The sequence below is a fragment of the Acomys russatus genome, chromosome 1 (assembly GCF_903995435.1).
Source record: "Acomys russatus chromosome 1, mAcoRus1.1, whole genome shotgun sequence".
In the NCBI taxonomy this organism is placed as follows: Eukaryota; Metazoa; Chordata; class Mammalia; order Rodentia; family Muridae; genus Acomys; species Acomys russatus.
Genome location: NC_067137.1, coordinates 31,456,290 through 31,479,724, shown reverse-complemented (window position 1 = coordinate 31,479,724; position 23,435 = coordinate 31,456,290). Strand labels below are relative to the sequence as shown.

The window sequence follows — 23,435 nt, the reverse complement described above, 5'->3', positions numbered from 1 at the left end:
TCATGGTTAGCTGCTGTGGATAACCTGAAGCAGATTGTCCCGCGCCTGAGATTAAAACAAAAACATATTCACATAACACAACTGGGATTCTAAAGAAACTAAAATTCTCACGACAAGCATCTACTTCATCAAACAGTTAGAAGGGTGAGCAAAAAAATGGCTCAGTTGATAGAGTGCTCGATAGACAAGCGTAATGACATGAATTTAGATTCCCAGCATCCACATAAGCAGGCAGATCATGGTTCCTCTACCCATAGTCCCAGAACCGAGGCAGCAGAAACAGGAGGATCCTTGGGGCCCAGAGGCCAGGCAGCCTAGCAACACTGCTGAGCTCCAGGTTAAGTGAGAGAGCCTTTCTCAAGCAATGAGGCAGAGGGTGATTAAAGAAGACAACTAACTTCATCTCCTGGCCGTTGCATGCACATGCACACATGTACCCGCTGTCTTAGTTAGGGTTACTATTGTTGTGACAAAACACCATGACCAAAGCAAGCTGGGGAGGAAAGGGTTTCTTTGGCTTATATTTCCATATCATCATCAAAGGAAGCCAGGATAGGAACCCAAACAGGTCAGGAGCCTGTAGATAGGAGCTGATGCAGAGGTCATGGATATGTGCTGCTTACTGGCTTGCTCATCATAGCTTGTTCAGCCTGCTTTCTTATAGAGCCCAGGACCACCAGCCCAGGGATGGAACCCCCCACCATTGTATGCTCCCACTCACACACATGCATGCATCAACCACTAATTAAGAAAATGCCCTACAGGCTTGTTTATAGCCTTGTCTTATGAAGGTATTTTCTTAATTGGGGTTCTCTTCTTGCAGATGACTCTAGCTTGTGCTGTGTTGACATAAAACTAAACAGGACACCTGCCTACAGACACACACACACACACACACACACACACACACACACACACACACACACGCAAATATACTTATACCACATATATGTGTTATTGAGGAAAAAGACCAATGAGAACACAGTGAACACTCAACATTGTAAACTGTTGTCACTACCACTAATGTATCAGACATATAGACTTAGTGTTTCATTCTGTAACTTGAGGTAGTGATTTATATGCACAAGTTAATGTTGAATGAATATCATGAGAAGACTTGATAGCTTTCCCTGAAGAGCCAGCTAACAGTTGTGTCTTCTCTGTGTGACATGAGGCCTGGCCCTTCTGTGAAGAGCACACCACTGCACAGCATAACACAAAGGCAGGTGTAACCCAGTCCCTGGATTCTGAAGTGGTTACACACGGGGAAACTGCACATTTTCAGATAAACACCTGCAAGGTTCAAATACACCCTGTGGTGTCTTGAGGCTCCCTAGTGGTTTCAACATGGTAGGACATTAGATTATTGTAGGAAAAGAACAATAGTTTTATCTTAATCTGCAAAACTAAGTGTTGCGCAACATTCTGTTCCAAGTGACATCGACGTGGGCACAGAAGCATTTGTCATCCCCACAGGGTACCAAAGGAAGCAGCATTTCATCTCCTTCAACACCTGTTACCTGTGCTCTCAGAAGGCTCAAGGCTGGGAGGGAGGGTGCCGTATTAGCAGCCTGCACACAAGACTGCCAAGTCAAACACAACCGGAAGGTCTAATTTTAGTCCTCCTAGCCTTGGCATTGTCCCTTCCAGCCAAGATATTTTTCATGTGCCATAATGAAGTGCTTTGTTTTAACCTTGCTGGCTACTTCACAAAGGCTCATCAAGGACAAGGTGAGCCTAATTCAGTGCTGGCCACACATCAGAGAGGGTCAGTACCCCTCTGACAACCTTTGGGAAATATGCCTTTACACTCATCTCCTGAAGTTCTAAGAGGAGACATTTGGGTGGTCTCTCCTTCCATGTAGCATCCCTTTCTTTGGCTTCCTTTTCTGAGCCCTCTATCAGGTACCCAACAACAGGTGTCTTACTCCATCATGCTAGAGATTTGAAATTCACCCTCTTTTTTTATGCCTGCTTTAAAATGCCCATTTATTTTCTATACATCCCGCATATTGTGGAAGACACATACATTTAGGTGCTAGAAATAGTCATCTCACTTATAAACAGCATTCACAGATGGTTTCTTATAATGACCTGGCTCATTAGGGAAAGCAAAAGGTTTGGGTTTTTTGTTTAGTTAAGTGTTGTTGTTGTTGTTGGTGGTGGTGGTGGTGGTGGTGGTGGTGGTGGTGGTGGTGTTTTATAAAACTGTGGACATGAGGAACTGCAACGGATAGGACCGTGTTGTAGTTGGAGTTTTGTCAATCCAACACAGGCTAGGATCATCTGGGAAAAAGGAACTTCAACTGAGGAACTGCTTCACAAAATTGGCCCATGGGAAAGTCTGTGGTGGCATCTTCTTTATTAATGTTTGATGTGGGAGGACCCAGGCCATTGTGAGTATTATAGACTCACAAGAGAGCAGATTTAGCAAGCCATGAGGAGCAAGGCAGTGAGCAGCACCCCTCCATGTTCCCTCCTTCAGTTTCTGCCTCAGGGTTTCTTCTTGAGTTTCTTCCCTGATGTCCCTTCATGCTGGACTATAACATGGAATTGTCAGCCAAACAAATCACCAGCCCTTTCCTCCCCATATTTGAGTTCAGTCATTGTTGCATCACAACAACAGAGAAGCTGTTAAGAGGCTAAAACTTGGCCTTGGCCCATCACAAAAGAGTGAACCCCACAAAGCAATCAAATCACAGAAGATCTACCCACACAGTTTGATGGGACTCTAGAAAAACATATCCTGTTCTCAACCTTCCTGACACTGCAACCCTTTAATACAGTTCCTCATGTTGTAGTGACCCCCAACCATTAAATTTATTTTTATTGTTACTTCATAACTGTAATTTTGCTACTGTTATGAATCATAATGTAAATGTGTAATATGCAACCCCTGTGAAAGGGTCATTCAACAGCCAGAGGGGCCATTGATTCACAGGTTGAGAACTGCTGCCTTGGAGTATCTACAGGGTTTGAGGTCAACAGTTGCAGGCTGAGGTCTCCCAGTGTAGTCTTCACTTTCAGGTTCCATGTTCCCTGGAACAAGGGCAGATAATGTTGTCCTGGAGAAGCTCCAGGTTCTAGAGCCTTCTTGGTTCTTTCATTTGTCCTGTAAATAGATGTTTTTCAGCACTTTAGCAGGCAACCCTAGACCTAGCCATAGACACCCAAGGGTGCTCTGTCCCTGCCTTTGAATTGTCTATCTCAGCACTCCAATTTCTGAACAGCATCTGATGGTACGTCAGCCTTTACTGGTGGTGTGTATTATCTCTTTCCTCACATCTCACAAACATACATAACTTTAAACATGGTCCTAACACACTGGCCTGGTAGGACTGTTAGTCAGAGATGACAAAGTAAAAAGACTCAGAGAAGTAACTAACCTGCAGTCCCTACCCAGTCAGATAGAGCCAGACTCCGACATGGTTTCTCCCTCTCACAGTTTCTTTGGGGTGCTGAGATGCTTGCCTGGGTCCTCTTAAATATCTCTCTATTCATTTTACTCAACTAACTGAGGGAGTCAGAACTGAAGATCTGTGGCTGCCAATGAAACCTGAAGTAATGTGAATTGTTTAAAAATGACAACTACTGAGGAAAAGTAACAGAGCAGTCCTTCCCCCAAGATTGCCAAAACTGTTGTTTGTTTGGTAAAATTGTATGCTTTTCTGTTTGTTTGATTGATTATTTTATGAATATTAATGTTATATGCACCTGGAGAAATGCAGAAGAAAGCGGAATACCAGCATTGTACAGTCAACAGTTAAAACCTCTGTTAAGATTTTAGTGCAAATTAAAAGGTCCCAAATTTCCAGTGCATGCAAACTATGCAAGTGTGCATATAAAGTAAAGCATGTTGGCATTACGTGTACTGCTTCATGACCTGCCTCCTCAGCTTACTAGGTTGTTGTGACGTCTTCTCTCTTTTGGGGACATCAGACACTCACTTAGGGTAATCTTGATCCTGTGGATCATGATTCGTACTCATCAGCCTGTGTTCCATCTTCAGCTCTGCATAAGCTAGTGGTGGTGCTACAGGCCTGAAATACTAGCACTTAGGCTAGAGAGGCAGGAGGATTAGTAGTTCAAGGCCATCCTCAGTCACACTGCAAGTTCAAAGCCAGCTTGGACTACATAACACCCTGTCTCAAAAACAAATAGCAAAGAAAAAAGGGAGAGAGGGAGAGGGAAGGAGGGAGAAGAGAGGGAGGGAAGAGAAAGATAAGGTGATTGATTTGTTGATTGATTTCAGCATCTTATTTCTTCCCACTAGGATGTTTTCGTTACAGAAAGCCTTCCTTATATGGAAATTTAAAAATTATCTGTACATAAGATCCAGACAGCCAGTCACACTGGCTTATGCCTGTGTCCCCAGCACTTAGGGAATAGAGGCAGAGGATCACCCACAAATTCAAGGGCAACCTAGCCTACAGAGGGTTACATTGGCAAATAGATGGCTCAGATGTAATGATATTCACCTCCAAGCTTGACCAGTCTGTCCCAAGAACCCACATAGTAGAAAGAAAGACTCAACTTCCTCAAGAGTAGTACACATACACACACACACACACACACACACACACACACACACACACCATCTAAAAGAAAACAAAATCAAAGAAATGACCAGGCTACATGAATTACTAAACATTCTTATAAGTGCTGTAGCGATAACAGCTCAAATGTATGGTGAGTACAAACACCTCTCAAGAAGGAATGTGTAGTGGCTTGAGATTTGGAACATGAGGGGGTTGAGATGCAGTTATTCTACCGGCATGTGACATGTCACTGGCCCCTCCCATAGGACCAAGGCTCTCTCAAGAAGCAATGAGAGGATAGAGGACAGCGACCTCCTCGGTGCTCAAGGCCCAACACCATGACGAGGAAGTGCTGGTGACAGCGGACAGTCCCGGTCTACTTCTCTCTCAGCAGCTCCCTGCTGCGCTGAGATAAGGGCCATGGTCCTTCCCCACTGAGTCTTGGCAGCACAGCCCAGAACACAATCTGTTGGCCAGAAGGCTGTGATTAATAAAAGCATTTTCTCTGTTACCTCACAGAACCAAGAGAGGCTCTGACAATGCCAAAGACAGCCCATTTCCTTTCATGGAAGCCATTCCTCAGAAATACATAGAATGGTTGGATGCACAGGGAAATAAGGTACAGGATGCAGAAAAGTGGGTAGATGCTTGAGTCAGTCCCAGAGGAAAGGTCACCAGCTAGTAATCAGCTCATATGTCTGCTCAGTGGCTGAGCCGAAACTATATGCAAGTCTCATTCGCCTAGTCTCAGGTTACTTTCCTCTGCCTAGTCATATACAAAATACTTTTATTTGAAGGAAGCAGATGTATTAGTTAAGTCTATGTCACTGTCTTGCTTTCATTTCTATTGTTACAAATACCCTAACAAAAAGCAACTTAGGGAAGAGAGCATTTATTTGACTTGTGAACACAGATTACAGCCCATTGTTTCAGGAAGTCAAGGCAGGAGGGTAAAGTTTCACGTCCACAGTCAAAAACAGAGAGAATGAACATGTCTGTTCTTGTTTACTTGTTTGCTCTCAGCTAACTTTCTCTTCTCCTACTGCTGAGAAGTCTTTGCCTAGGGAATGGTGCCACCCATAGTAGGCATTACTTAACGATCAAGACAACCCAAAACACACACACACACACACACACACACACACACACACACACACACACAGGCAACCCTAAATCTAGAAAAATTGTAGAAAATTGAGATTTTTTTTTCTTCCCAGGTGATTATAGGTTCTGGCAAGGTAACACTACTAAGCAAACCTGACAGAATTAATTTAAGGAGGGAAGGTTATATTTTGGCCCACAGCTCAGAGGGTATGACAGACTAGTTCATCTTGGCAAGGAAGGCAAGGTGGCAGGAGTCTGTGGAATCAGTTATTACACATGAGCAGATCAGGAAGCCATTTGGGCACCTTCAACACTTGCTCCCAGCACTCTGCTTCTGCTAACCAGGCCATAGTTCCTAAGAATCCACCACCTCAGAAAATAGTGCCACTGGCAAGAAGTGAACTGCATTCACTTATGGGGGATATTTTGTATTCAAAACATGATGCAGAGTCAACAGAGACACCTTAGAAATCCTGTGCCCTGAGATTTCTGTGCTTCTGCTCATGCAGACCTGACAAGGCCATCTAGAGTGATTCCTGCATGTCTCTTCTCTTATACAAAATCTTCAAGCATCCAATCCTCCATATTCTAGATCAACCTGGTTTCTGGTCCTGTGGTGGGGTTAATAATAGATATTGTGGCTGAACAGCCTCTTCTTAGAAGGTGCTATTAGAAAAAAGAACTGAACATGCCATCTCATTTTCCCCCACAACATCCCCATGAGGGACTATCTCCATTTCTATTTGAGAAAGGAGGACTCCCAGGCCCCCTTGACAGAAGTAAGTCATCAAATGACACCTATTTGTACTTATCAGAAGCTTGAAGCTAACCAGAGCATGTCTCGAGCACGTACATGCTGCCCCCTCATACTCAGTCCAGATGAATATGAGGCAGACATTGAGCCCTGAGAGAAAGGAAGGGAAATCAACAAAATAGACGGCAAAGTTATGGATACACACTGAGGAACCAAATATGGTTTTGTCTGAGTTACACTTCTCAGATCACTGAAACACTGGAGGAAGACGGCACAGCAGTGGTTGATCTGTAATTACGGCCCTTTGAAAAGTCCTCATGAATTCTCTTGGGAAATCCAGTGAGTCCTCTGGCACCTCTCAGTCTGGAGTCAGGGGTAGGTCATCCCTCTAAGCCCTAGAGCCACTTCAGGATGTCAGCCTGTGTCCTACATAGGGACAGCTCAGATGGAACTTGGTAGAGAGTAGGTAAGGCAGGCCTAGTCAGGGAGGCTTCTCTTTATATCCCAGGCCCTTGTAACGGGCTCATTCCAATTCTGGAGGGGCCTGCAGTCCACCTCAGTACCCCAGGATCAAAGGCATGGGCACAGTAGCAGTGGACAAGCCCCTTGCTGAGAGCACCACGGGGCTCAGTTACTAACTCCCTATGTTCTCTGCCATAAGTGCCCTGACCTCCCCAGGTCTCCAGCTAGGAAACAAAGCAGTTGGATGATTGATCCCTTGGGCCCACTTCTACTTTCACCTTCATGTACTCATTACACTTTCCTGAACAGATCTCTTGTCGCTTGCCCTAACTGCAGCACTGTTACTTCCATCAAAGTATTTTTTTCCTCATTTATTATAGATCAAATATGTGCTTTTGCTTTTTATCTTAAGTCCCTGAGGATGGAGCCTGAGTCCCACCGCCTATTTCAAGCTTGTGGGCCAGAACCTCAGCTGTAATCCCACGAGGCTTGGGTCTGAGGCGATGGCATCAGAGAATACTGTGAGAAAGGACTTCTCTCCCCTGAAGCTGCTTTGGTTCCCAGACAGCACTGAAATGCCAGCCTGCCATCAACACCCTGCCTGTCCCCTGAGACATACTGCTTATAAGCACTTGGCTCTTGGAAGACGGGCAAAGTGGAGTAGAAATGATAAGATCTCGGTTAATTACCTTTATCCAAAAGGAAACTGCTATACAGTGTTCTGAGTAACTATGGTTCTTGTCTCTCAACAGGCTTTAGAAAGTAGCAACCCAGAATCGTTTGTTTACGGGACCCCAGGGGAATGGGGCATTTGAACCTCTTTGCACAGAGTTAAACATGCTTGACTCTTACAAGCCTTTGAGCCTTTGGCTTGGGGTCAACATACTGCAAAGGTCAGGGGTGGGGCACCATCTGGCTCAGGATCCCAGGCTTGTCACCACAGTTGAGCCCCCAGCTGCCTCTGTGATCTAAGAGAGTCTCTCACTTTTCCTGAGTGTCAAATCCTCTAGCCGAAAACCAGAAAGCTTGGACCAGAACTGCCTAGAGGCAGTTCTCTCGGGCTTAAGTCTGCCCCAAGTGTATGGTTTCTGAATTCTTTATGCCAGACCCCAGTACAAGAATCAGGGATATCAAGACAGAGAGTGTGGATTCTGAGAGGACTCAGGTCACCTGTGTGCTGCCCTGGACGTCTTCATCCCTTCGTGGGGCGCAGTGGTGAGCCACACTTGACTTATTATTGTACTCAGCTGCCTTACAAGTTTCAGGCTTCCCTCTAAGGAGAAAGGGTCCCACAGAGGTAGCCTAGGGGTGATTAATGTGTCCGGACGTGTTTAGAGAGGAGTTTTCAGCCGGGGATTAGTCACTAAGGTGAGTGACTGATGGGATTCTATCTCGTTGTCTGTTCCTGTCACTACAGTGATTGCTCTGCAATGAACACCATTTCATCGTGCTTTGTATTTAAGATATATGAAGGTCTTTTGAGCCCCTTTTCTATTTATATTGCGCCATACCCAGTGCAGACCCTTTCCCACAGAATTTGCTTAGGAATTCCTGCCAAACGGAGTTGCTCTGGGGGTTTTCTGTCTGCTTCTGTTTATAACGCCTCCCATCACGATAGGAAGGAAACTGACATTAAATACAAGAGCGGAGGACTGAAAGCCACACATAGGGTCATGGAGAAAGCAGGGATGAACAGAACCTTGCGGAAGCAGTAAGGTTTAGACAGGCGGCAGGGAACAAAGGGCCATGCAAGCAAGCAACTGGCATGTGAGCAAGACCGACTTCTTCTAGTTATCTCTGCGGACAGACAAGAAGCCAAGAGCTGGAGCTAAGAGCTAATTTGTCTGAGGTTGAACTGGTAATTTGACACTAGAACCAGTCTGGCTCCCTTCCAAGCCATCTTCCACCCTAGTGAGCAGTTCCTGCATTCCAGAGGTTTGAGGCCTGTGTCCCAAAGCCCTTTCTTCTGCTGGCCTGGGCTGCTGTCCAAGCCTGTTTCCCATTGTACTTACACTGCTGTGTGTCTGCACATGTGGCTTGGCTGCTCCATCTCAGCCACCCAGGATTTATAGATGAATTTTACTCAGATCCAACCAGGCTGATTGCCAGATTACCTGGGAGGAGCAAGCTGTGCAGCTCAATGTGCCTATTGGAGCTTAGCAGGCCCTAGTATGTACTAAGAAGCTAACTGAGCTAGGGTAAATCACTTTCTCGGGCCTTCAAAGCACTAGCACTAATAAGGGACTTCTGATAATCTCCTTCTGACAGCACCTAAGTGAACTCTGTTACCCAAAAGCCTCTTGTACAACAAGATAGTATATACAAGTCCCTATCTGTTCTAAGTGCCGTTTGCAATTAAGTGATTTGGGCTTTCTGTCTAAAGGCTCCATGCTCCCTGAGTTCTCATGCCCATGATGGACCTCAACCTGGTTCTGCTGTATTCAGCCTAGATCTTCTCTCTTCTGCGTCTCGGGCACCAAGAAGTTCATCTGGCCTTGGGCAGGGTTGGGTTTTCCCTTGTTGCCTGGAATACCAGCTTAAAAATAATACATGGTTTCTGTTCCCTCCCTTCTTGGGTAACAAAAATGTTCAAGTGATGACAAATTCTCAGGTAAGAAGGCAGAGTGGGCATGTGCTGACACAAGCCAGTCTGAAGTCTGTGATTCACAGTTAGAAATGTGTGCAGCCAATCAGAGGAAGGTGGAGCTAGGGGAGCCTCAAAGATCACTTGATCCAACTTGTTCTCTTTTTAAGTGGAGAAACTGAGAGGGAAAATGAATTTCCCAAGATTGCAGAGTAAGCTGGAGACAGAGGCAGCATGCCTGTCCTCACTGTATGTCATGGGAACTCCGCCTGGGGATACTGTAAGTCTTGTCATCATTTCTACCCTTTCTGCCATTCTGAGTCCATAATAAGAAAGATTACTAGGCTCATACCACTGTAGCCCAGAATGAAAGGCCTATGAGTTGGAAGCATCAAGCTATGCACATCCATTTATTTAAAGACATTGCAACACCCCGTCTTTATATCAGCCACAAGGATCCTAAGGTGAAAGGCATACACTATCCCTTTAAGGTATTCAAAATTAAAGGATGAGAGCAGACAGGTAGCCTGTCTGTAGCAGGGCAGGCTGTTTTCCACACAGTTAAGCACAACATTGATGCCATCTGTGGGCTGTATCTCAGACTTAGGGGCCCATCAACTCTTTTCAGATAGAGACAATGAGACTGATTTCCCTGTGACAATGCATATCAAATATGTGAGTCCTCCTTACTACTCATTCCCCGAGAAAGTGTTGGTGGAGCATCTAATAGAAATGACCAAAGATGCAAAGACAGTCACGCCCCCTCACACACACCACCATATATGTGTCTCTGTCTCTCTCTGTGTGTCTCTGTCTCTGTATCTATCTCTGTCTCTCCATCTCTCCGTCTCTCTCTCTCTCTCTCTCTCTCTCTCTCTCTCTCTCTCTCTCTCTCTCTCTGTGTGTGTGTGTGTGTGTGTGTGTGTGTGTCTGTCTGTCTGTCTGTCTGTCTGTCTGTCTGTCTCCAAATAAAGAGAAGGAAATAAGGAAGGAAGGAAATTTTAAAAAGAAGAAAAGATCCAGTAGAAGAATAAAGATCATGGAAGTTTTACCATAAGGGAGAGCTCTAGGTTGGAGGATGGCCCCGTCTCACACAAGAGGTAAGATGAGAACTGAGGTCAATTAAAAGAGAAGGAAGGAGTTGGATTAGAAGACAAAGGGTCCCACTATTCTAAAGAACTTGGAAGTCTGTGCAACGTGCAAGGCCTGAAGTCTGTAATCACTTGTCATCGTGACCATACAGAGAGAAAAGACAGATTGGAAAGTGGTGATGCTCCTTAGCCAGTGGAACTTGTGCTGTGCTTGGGAGATAGGCTGTGTGCTGGAAACAAGGGCACAGTGCTGAAGTTGAAGGGGGCAGAACCAGTGGCAAGGCTGGTGACTCGAAACTCTATTCACACAGCTGTGCACTGGGGGAGGGTTAGGATAGAATCTGGGGAGTGAAGAAGAAGTTGAGCCTGGTGAGGCCTGGGCTGGTGCTGGGCACAGTGGCACAATGACTAGAGCAGGCTGTAACAAGACTTTGTGCAGGATCCACCCACTCTGGGCACACCTGAGCAATAGCATTGACCATGACCATAAGCGAAAGGCATGAAGTTATGCACTTGAGTCTCCAGAATTATGACTCAGAGCTCAAACAATGCCCCTTGTATGTGAGAGAGATTCGTCCTTTCCCAGCCAGTGGGAACAGCTTAAGGCATCACAAATGATCCATGGAGATTCACAGTCTCTTAAACTGGTACACTGTTGAATTTCTAAAGGTATTTGGGGTGTGTTGTTTTCATAACTTTTCACTTCTTTCTAATGATTAATTAATACATATCTATGGAGTGTGTGACTTTGATAAATCTTTCTCTGACAAGCCAGCCCATCCAGCAGCAACATGACCCTCTCTGCATCAAAGTCCAGCTCTGCCTTTCCTTAGGTGTATGGCCCAGGAGAAGTTACCCCAGTGCCCTGAGTTCCAGGCAGCCATTCTGGTCCTTGATGAAGTGTGTGGAGTGCTTCACCTAGGGCCTTCTGCAAACTGGCATCATACACTCAGGAGTCCCTATTGTGAGGTGGGATTCTAATTAATAATGAAGGTGGATGCCACTCTACCAAAAAGAACAAAGTAGCAGACTGAAAGCTTGAGCAATCCATCTTTTGATTATGAGAACAACAGTGAATTACAGTTTTCTTACCCGGATTAATTAAATCTCACACCTGAGTGCCCACTTGATTTCCACATCCAGCTGTGGAATGCCTCCGTAACTTGTAATTAAGAGACAGTTGCTAATAAGAGTCTTTGAAGTGAAATTCAGAGCAAAAGTAAGAGAGAGGGAGACTCCATGATAGAGGGCAGAGTTGCTGATCCTCTGTATCAAACATAGGGGCTTGGAGGATACCTGGCCATCCTAAAGTGTCCTGTGTACTGCCCCAGGCTGCTGGGATGGTGCCGAGGTGCACACCTTCCTGGAAGTAGGGAGCATAGCTTGGTTTTGTTGTAGTGAAAGACCTGCTCAGAGTCCGGCCAGGTTACTGGTTGAAAGCTATGGGCTCTGCTTCTGGAGGAGACTAAAATAATTACAGCAGTAAAATATGAGATGACATTTTCCCCTCAGGCCTGTTGCAAGATAGACCTGCTTAAGATATGTGGAGTCTACTTGAGGACATTCTTTCAAACCTAAATCATCCTACTAACTAGATCTTAATGATCTTCTGGTACTTTTCTCCTTCGGATGTGTCCCCAGACTTTTGTGAATTTTTCAGTCACTTTGTGGCTTATTGGCCACATTTTAATAATTTTATTATTATAAAACAACATTAAAAAGGATTTTTAAATATCTAGCTGGGTGTGGTGAGCAGATTACTATGAGTTTGAGGCCAGCCTGGTCTACAAAGCAAGTCCAAGACATGAAAGGCTACACAGAGAAATATTATATATATATATATACATACATATATATATATACATATATATATTATATAGGAAATATATATATACATATATATATACATATATATATATTATATAGGAAAAATACAAACCATTTTAATTATAAGTTATTCTTTTTAATCTTTGCCTATATATTTATTTCTTAATTGGTCATCACAGTGAAGCTGGATTTTTATTTATGAAGAAATTAAAAGAGGACAATAATTAATATTTCTGTAACTAACACACAGTAGTTAATTACGAACCAAGGTGACAGTCTACAAATTGCGAGTCTGACCTGTTCCCCTACACTACGTCTTGCCCTTGACCATGCAAATATACAATTCCAGTAGGAAAATTGACTTTATGCAGTTATTTTAACTTCAAATGATTAAAAATGAGGGATGAGATTTAGTCGATGAAAATTCACTAACCAAACTTTAGAAAACGCCAACACTAAGTCAGTCTCCTAGGAAATGTCTGGAGACGAGAAGACTAAGAACTAATGTGTCTAGTCAAAATGGGCTGCCTTCATTTTTTAGAAAATCCAGAACTGTGGAACTACTTCAACCGTGACATCTATGTTAGGGTTTTCTAAGCCGCTTCTTAAATATTTGGCTACAAGGTCCTCCCACGGTTCTTGTCCAACTCTCTCCCAATAACTCTGCAAAGTAAATGTAGAATTAGATGTGTAGGTATCAAGTGCTAGCGAGCCGTAACTCACGGAAGGAGGAGCCAACAAGCTCCCAGGCACCTACCATGAACATCAGGAACAATGGCTGTCTGGTTTCTATGTGAGAGTCAACGCCACGTGACAGGGAGGACCAGATAAACAGACCTCAGGCTTATCCAAAGGGGTTTTTCTGTTCCTGTCTATTCTAGAATTAAAGGGAAGGACACAGACTCGGGGAGCCGGCGACCAGACAGGCAGAAGTGACCCATATAGCCATTGTGCTAACTCTATCGATGTGGTTTTCTGCAGGCAGGATGGGGAAACAGAATAGCAAACTGGCCCCGGAAGTCATGGAGGACCTGGTGAAGAGCACCGAGTTCAACGAGCACGAGCTCAAGCAGTGGTACAAGGGGTTCCTCAAGGACTGTCCAAGCGGGAGGCTGAACCTGGAGGAGTTCCAGCAGCTGTATGTGAAGGTACGAGACTCCAGCTGCTCCCCACTGCAAATGAGAGCTAGCTGGTTAGCTTCAGCTCTAGCGGCTCGCCGTTCTAACCTTCACAGAGCTGTTTTGATGCAAAGGGGATGCATGGGGGCGTGCGTGCGTGCGTGTGTGAGCGTGTGAGTCCGTGGGTCTTTCTAGAGACGAGTGAAGCAATTTTGGAACAAAGAAAAATAATTGCTAAAATATTAAATATGGTTTTAGATGGTGAGGGTACCTTATAAAAGAGCTATAAAATGTTCAGAAATAGTGCCTGCCGATCACACAGGCATAGACAGATACATAGAAATTCACATATTCTTTCTCAGTGAAAGAGACTTGTATTTGTGAGCACCAAGAAAAGTTCTCCTGTCTACAGGTAAGGAGTTGGAGTCCCAACACAGCTCATTTAAAAGCGCAGGGCATTACAGATATTCAATCGTCAATGTCTACCACACGGACTCAGCATTTTACGCTGCTTAGAAGTAATCTTTCCTGGGATATTAGCTATCACCAAAGATAATTTCTGCTGCAGTGGCGTTGTCCTGCTTTGCCTGAGTTTGTGAATTACTGTGGTTCAGGCATAATCTAGGGCATTCCGTCATGTGGACACTTACATAACATTACACTGGTGGAAGAGATGCATTTTTGTTTTGTTTTGTTTTAACCTTTTCTGGCTGAAATACCAAGTAGAAAATGTCGCGTTTTATTATTTTATTATAACAAATGTCAGTGTGAGCTATGCGAACTATCCAGGTGCATGTTCATGCGTCAGAGGTTTGTGTAGAGCTCTGAGGGTCTTTAGCTCTGGGGCTGAACATTTACACCATAGCCTTAGCCCTTCCCTCTTACACATGTTCAAGGAGGGGGCTCACAGAAGACGGGGTATCCTCATAGCTACTCTGTTCACAAGGATGAAACTGGGAAGACACCCAAATGCCCATCCAGGGCAACATGGAAAATGAAGTCTGATAGATTTACACTAGGAAATGTACAGCCGTCGAGATCATTGAATTCCAGCAATGCTAAAACATAGGTACAGAAATAAGCTCAGGGATTGTAAATGAGACAGAAATAAAATTAAGATGAGCTTCGTAGGTCTGTAAGTGCAGTGAGGCGACTTAGAAAGGAAAGTGAAGGAGTGAGGAATGAAGAGAGGAAGACCCAAGGGAGAAGATAGGGATACGACTGTGTGGCGAAGTACGGATTGTGTCAAAGACTCAGCTATGTATTAGAATGGCGAGCTGATGGTTGCTTATGGAATTAAAAGCTGACCAGCTAGCAAACTAAATCAATAAGCAGATATTGCATAGACTACTGATGATTGCCAGGCACCCCAAATGATAACTGTTCAATTGTGTGCATGAAGAACCCAAAGAGTAAATAGAATATCGTATCATGCAACACGTGTAGACATGTGATCCGATCACTATGGAAAGTCTGTGAGAAGATGGCTCAGCTAAGTGAAGGCATCTGCCACCCAGCTCAGCTACCTCAAGCTCGGTCCCCAGAAACCACATGATGAAAAGGTGGAAAGGGAACCAAGTCAGGCAAGCTCTCCTCTTACCTCCACACATGTGCTATGGTGTACACACACACACACACACACACACACACACAAACACACACACACTGTAGGGGGGACGGGGGTACTTTTCTATTGCTGTGATAAATGCTCTGACTAAAGGGTTTCTTTGGCTTACACTTCCAAGTCACAGTGTATTGTTAGGGAAGTTGGGACAGGAACTGACGCTGAAACCATGGAGAAACACTGTTTACATGCTTGCTCCTTCTGGTTCATGCTCAACCAGCTTTTTTAAAATTTATATATAACCTAGGACTACCAGGCAGGAGTGCTACCACCCGCAGTGAGACAGGCCCTCTCACATCAATCAACAATCAAGATAGTGCCCCACAGATATGGCCACAGGCTTATCTGATCTGAGCATTCCCTCCATTGGGACTCCCTCTTCCCAGATGACTCCTGGTTACGTCATGCTGACAATAAACCAGGAAATAAACACACACACACACACACACACACACACACACACACACACACATGTGTATATGTATGCTAGTGTTTGTGCACACACACACACATGCACACACATGTATATATGTATGCTAGTGTTTGTGCACACACACACACACACACATACACACACACAAATTTAAAATCACAATGACATTTCTGAAACGATCTAAGTAACTAGTCATTAGCATTTTGTGTAGAAATTTCAGGAGACACACCCCTTACTTAACTGGTATAAATTAATTCTGAGCAGAAGTAGAACAGATGTGCTTCCTAGGTCATCTGGTGATTTCCCCCTCTACTCTCAGACTCATATTCTGCCGTCTCCTAATCTGGAGTTAGCCTGTGCTTGCAGACTTCCCACTGTCGGCATCAAGAAAAGCAGAGATAAATGAGCTGTGTCAAAGTCATCTTCATATCACTGATTAAGAGAGCTCAGGGTGTCATAGTCCCCATTACTTGTCTAAAAATCAAGGGGTTTATCTTTTTGAAGAAGGAGAAAAGTCTCTGTGTCATTCATACACTGCAAAAACCTCTGCCTCACACTCAGCTGTGGAAGCATTGGTCATACTCTGTGTTTTATGACACATAGAAGTGTGCAGACCAGGATCACTCACCAGGCTCACTCTCCCTCCCATCCCCACCCTCACCCCAAGTTATACCCAGTGGATTTGCTTCAGAAAAATGATACCAGACTTTCTGAGATCAGTAGATGTTCTAGATAGCCTCTAATTTCAGCCCCTTACCAGTGAGCCTTGAGTCTGGCCTCTGCTCTTGTGTCAAAGAGGCAGAAAGCAAAGTCCTCTCAGCGCCATCCAAGGCCAGAGATCAAGGGAGAATCACAGAAGAAATATGCCATGTACAGAGACAAAAAGGAAGGCAGCTCTGATGGGGAGAAGGGGAAAACTGAGGGTTATGTAAGAGGTCCAGGAGGCACTTGATGAGAAATTACTTTCTTGAAGCACTTCTGAAGAGCCAGTGTTCTCCCAGGCTAGACTCAGCATCCTAGAGAATGGGTCTTTCCAATAGTTCTTCTCTGTGTGGTTGGTCGGAAGTAGGGCTGTCCCAGAACCCACTGATGAAGCTAACCACAGTCTCTGGCAGGGCAAAGCCCACTTCAGTCTCTGATGGGATAAAGCCCACTGCAGCTTCTGTCTCTGTGTAGCCTCTATTGCTGCCTCAGCCCTTTGACATTCCAGAATCAGCCCAGTTGCTCTAAAACCAACAATAATAAAGACTGAGATAGGAGCTAAATAAAGGGAAACACTCATCTGCAAGGCCAGGCGCCATGACCCTCATCCTTGCCCTCACAACACAAGCCTTTTGGAGTTCCAAATGTAAAGGAACATCTTCAGCAAGTGGACATCTAACAATGTGAAAGCAGGGGTTTAGAAAAATAAGGCAAAATTCCCAGCATCATGAAAGGCAAAGGCAGGATAGATGTTAAAGATTGGGGATGCTCGGTGCTGTGGGAAGTGGGGAGAGGCGAATCCCTGGAGCTCATTGGTCAACCAGCATAGCCAAATCTGCAACCTTCAGGTTCAGTGAGAAATGATGCCTCAGAGAATAAAAGGAAGAGCAATTGAAATTGAAGAAGACAGCTGATCTTGACCTCTGGCCTACATACCCACACACACTCATGTATGCACACACACATGAACACATACATTCCCTATACACTACACGTACACATTCAGAAATAAACAAACATTAACTACCTTGTAGCTCTCAGTAGAGCCTCTCAGCAGGAGGCCAAAAGTACTGTGGTGAGGGTATACTGTGGGACAAATCTCAGAGAAAGAGAGACTCCCACCTCTGAGAAGGAAGGGAGTCTTTTACAACAGTTAAGAGAAGTTACTTGGCCTTGTCTCTGGTCATCTCTGTGAGGTTTTATGTAAATAGAGCACATGAGGGCACCTCACTATTCTTGCACGTGTGCATGTGTGTGGGGTGCACTGTGTGCGCAACCCACCCCCATTCATCTGCTTTGTGACACAGATCTAGACATAGTGCCTTCCTTAGTCACAACATTTCAGTCACAGCCTGCCACAGAGAAGCTTCAGGAAGCATTTGCTGCTGGCTACACAGTTCCTTCTTAGGAAGCCTTGTGGTGAAAACCACCTCAGCCAACTTCAGGACAGTCCTCCTTGCCCAGCAGGCTTTCCTGAGCTAAAACAAGATTGTCATTCATGCTTGGTGATGGGACAAGAGTGAATAGGAGATATTCTAATTTCAAAGTGGACTGTCTTCCTGGCTGGATTAAGGCCATTCCTAGCTTACTTTGCCACTATGATAGCAAAACAAAGGACCAAACCTAGTGGAGTGTGGGGATGGATAAAGTCCTGAGTGTGTATGTATTGTCTGCACGAGCAGCCATATCAACCCAAGAAGGAAACTAATGCAGTGATACACGGAATAGTTTGCTCTCAACCTTAGAAGAGAAAATACTCATTAAGTGCTGGGTTTTTTTTTTGTTTTGTTTTGTTTTGTTTTTTAACACCAAGCTCAGAACCTCTTATCAGCTACACTGTGTCCCCTCTAAATTGGTACGTTGACATCTTATTCCCCGGTATATATGAATGTGGCTGTGTTCGGGTGTAGGGTCTTTAAAGAGCTGAACACCTTAAAGCATGGTAAATAGAGTGGACAGACCCCCCACCCACCATGACTGGTATCCTTATAGAAAGAATCTGGACACAGGATGTATGGAAAGGAGACCATGACAAGACCATCTAGAAGTTACAGAGAGAGACTTCAGAAGAAACTAACCTTGCCAATGCCTTGCTGAGGCTTTGCGGCCTCCAGAACCATATATCACAGCATATCTCCCTTGCTTAATCCATCCAGTATTTGGTTCTTCATTTTGGGACCCTAAAAAATTTAGTATAGTTTAGTTTCCTTAGCTGTTGAGAACAAGTAAACTCTGAGCCTTCTGCAACCAATGAAAGGCCACCCTGTGAGGAGCGCCAGGCTCCCTGCACACCCAGGAATTTCTGTGTCTCTGGTCACAGAAGTTGTAGCAGATGCTATGTTCTCCTCCCTGTCCCCAGCACTGCTGCAGCTAGGCTGAAAAGAACTGTATTTTGTCAACAAGAACCAAGTACCTGATTTTCTGCCCATAAGAATTTCCACTTTCCAACAATCATTTTAATTGCCAAACCAAGATCACAAAATTAAGATGGTTTGTCATTTTAATCCATTTTCAGGGAAGACTCTGAAATTTTCAACATAATCAAACTCTGGAGGTGAGCAAGCAACCATTTGAGGGAGGAAGGGACCTCTCCTGGGGTCTTCTTCCTGGTGGATTAAGGCTATTTCTAATTTGCTTCACTGCCATGACATCAAAGCCAAGGAAAAAACCAAGCAGAGTGTGTGGAATCGAAGAGTCCTGGGTGAATATGTATTGTTGGCATAAGCAGCCAAGTCATGGACCACACTGTCTCACACCCATGTGGACAGTGTGGGCAGAAAATATCAACCACAGCTTCCTCCTCCTGGATGATTCCAACTGAGACTGCTCCCCTACAGAAACCCTCTCCTAAGACTAGCTAATGTGCCTCCTCCTTCAGCTGTATATAATAACAGCCGTAGATAATAACACTCTGGGTTTCCAAGCTGCCATTGTTGCATCTCCATCAGAGCACATGGCCCACCTGATGCCAGCTTTTCCATACACGTATATGTCACTTCCTCATTCGCCCATCTCCACAGTCAGGTCAATGCCAAAGCCACAAAGGCCTTATCAGCAGAGAGTCCTGCAAAGAGCCCTAAGTAGACGTTGCTATGCATTTTAAGATTGTTGTCCTTGGGATTCATTTGGTTTGTCTCAAGGTGAGTTGCAAAAGTTGTACTGGGATAGTTAAAATAGTCTTGGCATGTGCAAGTCAATCTCAGCTGGGCTACATGTGCCAATTCTCTGCCTCTCTGGATCTATTTCCTTGTTTATAGGAGAAAATAATAAGTCTTGTTTTGTCACCTCACTTGGACTACCAAAGAAAATGGAGGTGAGCCAGGCACAATGGTACACACCTGTAATTTCAACACTTGGGAGGGGAGGCAGAGGCAGGTGGATCTCTGTAAGTTCAAGGCCAGCCTGGTCTACAAAGCTAGTGTAGGACATCCAAGACTACACAGAGAAACCCTATCTCAAAAAAAAAAAGAAAAAGAAAAGAAAGGGAGGGAGGGAGGCATGGAGAGAGAGAGAGAGAGAGAGAGAGAGAGAGAGAGAGAGAGAGAGAGAGAATAAAAGTTATTTGCAACCCACCCTAAGCTGTGTTTTATCACAAGTGATCTATTCCTTTAGTCTCAGAGAACCAAGGCTGAAGTAGGTTTTATCTCACGTGCCAAGTTTGATGGCAGTACAGGAAGATATACAGAAGCCGACTCAAGGTCTATGAAGGTTCAGCAGAGAACCAAGCTTTAACCAACAGTGATATCCACCATGCATTCCAGAATGGAGTCTCAAGACACAGCCTAAGGCTGTGTCATTTGCATCTCCATCATCAATTCCCACACACAGAGCACTGTGTCCTCCCAGGAACAAAGCAGCAGCGAGGTGTTAAAGGGAATGGGGACTGGCATTCAAGTATGTGTGTGTGTGTGTGTGTGTGTGTGTGTGTGTGTGTGTGTGTGTGTGTGTGTGTATGAGAGAGAGAGAGAGAGAGATTGTATATTTGTATGTGAAAGAAAGCATGTATGAGTGTTTGTGTGTGTGAATCTGCATGTATGTGTGAATGTGTGTTGTCAGTGTGTATGTGTCTGTGAGTATGTGTGAGCATGTACATGTTTCATTGTGTGTGTCAGTGTGTGAGTGTGTATATGTGAGTGTATGTGTGTGTGTATGTGTGTATGTGTGTATATGGAGTCATTTCTTTCCACCTTTATGTGGGCTCAGGTCATCCGGTTTAAACTGCAAGCACCTTTACTCACTAAGCCATCTCAGAGGCCACAAGATAATTTTTAAATCTGTCCCCCACCCAACCCTCAGTACCCTAACCCTTACACCAGCACCCCACCCCCAGAAAGGAAACTCATTGCCTATGGCTTGTCTTTTCCCACAGACAACGAAAGCGCTAACTGTTGTTGGCTCCAGCCCCAGGGCTCCCGAGCCTCAGCTTATTCCACTGTACCAAACTCTCTTCTCAAAATAGTGCTGGATGTTGCTGAAGCAAAGGATGACAGTGCCCTGGAGTCCAACTTGATCATCACTGATTCAACAGTTTGAATTTTAAATAAAATTTATTCTCATATAGAAGGAAAGTTCCTGCCAAATCATTCCCTGTCCCTCCGAGTGGCCATTTCCTAAAGAGCTTCTGTAACTTGGCGTTAGAAAATGTCCTTCCAGTTCCTCTTTTGCTCTTTCGTGGTTTCCTTTTCGCTTTTTGTGGAGTCAGTACTGTGTAGGTATGCATTGTCTTCCAGGAGCTCCAAGCCTGGAAGGGCTGGAAAGTGGGCTGTTTTCACTTTGCAAAACCATCTTAATTTGCAGCAAAATATACCAGTGGGGTTCAGTAAAACTTCTCCAGGCCAGGCATATCCAACCGGTAGCCCGTGGGCTGTGTGTATCCTGGGATACCTATGAATGAATTTGGCTCAATACATTTGTAGACAACAACATCAAATTCCAATGTCAAAAGTTTGAACAACCGTCTGAGCAAAAAGCGTTTGTAAACAAGTTTGCTCCTGAAGATTCTATTGACAGGATCACCCAGTGTCATATATTAAAACAAAAGTAAGTGTTGCAGGGCCTGGGAAGATGGCTCAGTGGGTATAACAGCTTGCTGCACAATTATAAGGGCCTGATCCAAGGACTCTAAAACCACATAAAAAGCAAGGTGCATTTGAACACGTGCCTGGCATCCGAGCATTATAGAGGTTACTGGCTATGGCCCTTAATACAGATTCAGTGAAAGACCCTATGTCAAGAGAAAGTGCTAATTAATAAAGAAGGACACCTAACATCCTCCTGTGGCTGCCAAGTATGTCCCCCTTTAGCCATAGACACACCCACCCATGTGCATACACCACCCACCCCCACACTACATGCACATATACTTATATAAATAATAGATAAAGTTATTGAATTAGGAATACCTAAGAATTTGGTAGTAAATATGTTTTAATAAAATAAGAAATACATTCTAGTTAATAATATATTCAGAAAGTAGCCCATGATTCTCTACACAGATTTGGAAATCTACTTTCAATTTTTACTCTTATTCTTTTAAAATATACTATCTTGGAGGTAAGGCATTCTTTCTGGAAGTTTTACATAGTATATAATAAATATAGGAGTGTATGTATAAGCCTCTGTTTTACAGAATTGGTCTTGTCTGGTTACTGCCTAACTGTGGACAAGTGCCTTCAGCTAGTTACAAACCACAGCACCTGTATAAACCTAAATGCTGGACTGGATCAGTAGCTCTAACTGGTCCCTTGGACTAACTGTTCAGTCAGCAGGTGCATTGGCATACTCCTCCCTGTGGATAAAATGCAGGCCTAACAAATTGAGAAAATGTCTAGATATTAACCATTTGGTGGACTTCAGGAATTCTATTCCTACTAAAGAACAGTGTATCTCTCCCAGCACAACTTTCACTGGAGTTACATGAACTGGAGTAGCTCCAAGAGTCACAGAAGATGGTTCTAGCCATTGAGAGAACATTCTAGGTCCCTTGGCATTAGTTACTGACTGTTAATTGTCCCTAAGACAGAAACGGAAAAACCTCTTCTAAATTAGACTTTCAAATTAACTTCAGTGGCACGCAAGTAAGGACAGCAGTTTCTGAGCCAGGGAAGTAGCAGCTCAGCAAGTGAGAGGAGCTGCAGGAAAGCTTGAAGACCTCAATTCAAATCTCCAGATCCCATGTTTAAAAGCCAGTTGTGGTTGTTTTGAGTGCCCGTAACCCCAGAACTGAGGTAGGAGGAACAGAGATGTGAGAATCCTTCTTAGGCCTTATTATCCACTCACCTGATTCCAGGTTCAACGAGAGACGCTGTCTCAAGGGAATAAAGCTGAGAATAATAAAGCAGGACACATTCATTATTCTCTACTTCCTTGAACACCATGCACCCAGACATGCCCATGCACACACACATAGAAAAATTTATAATTTCTAATCTGTACTTTGTTCAGTGTGTGTGTGTGTGTGTGTGTGTGTGTGTGTGTGTGTGTGTGTGTGTGTGTTGTCTAGATTATATATGACTGTGTTCATGTGGGTGTGTATACATGTACATACCACACAAATACAAGTATGTGGAGGCAAGAGGTCAATGTCAGGTGTCTTCCTTGATCAATTTCCACCTTATGTTTCCAGGCAGGGTCTCACACCAAACCTGTAGAATATCAATTCAGCTAGGTTAACTGGAAAATAAGATCTGGGGATCCACCTGTCTCCACCCTTGCCAACACTGGAGTTATAGACACATACTACCATGCTCAGATGTTATGTGTCTGCTAAAGATAAATCTGGGTCCTCATATTTGCCCAACAGACAGTTTCCTGTTTACAACTGACCCAGCCTCCCAGCCTCCTAGCCTCCCAGTCTCAACCTCTGTCTCTCAAATTAATTTTGAAAATAGAATTATTGGCTCAAAAAAAAATTAGGGTGATGATCAATTTTCAAGGAGTGAGATTCTGCTTGCTAATGAGAGACAACTGAGAATAGAGCTTATGAAAGTGTTGTTGGGCAGACCTATACACAGATGCATTTTAATCCCTTAGGGAAACTGTTGTTACATAAGACATAATGTCATCTTGACTGGGCAGAGAGGATGTTGTAACTCCTAGTGAGAAGCTTGAAATTCATTTCCATTTGGAATGTTTGCCAACATGACCGAGGCTGCACTTCAACTTGAATTAATGTGAAAAATGAGAGCTAGGGTCTTAA

The 23,435-nt window shown here is 44.2% G+C and overlaps 1 protein-coding gene across 1 annotated transcript in view; it reads left to right on the top strand.

Annotated features, from left to right (window-relative positions):
- Positions 1-23,435, top strand: part of Vsnl1 (visinin like 1) — a 109,148-nt gene that overhangs the window by 34,324 nt on the left and 51,389 nt on the right. Inside the window, exon 2 of the mRNA XM_051143436.1 lies at positions 13,342-13,508. Coding sequence (XP_050999393.1) covers positions 13,347-13,508 — 162 coding nt within the window. The 5' untranslated portion in view covers positions 13,342-13,346. The remainder of the gene's footprint in view (positions 1-13,341; positions 13,509-23,435) is intronic.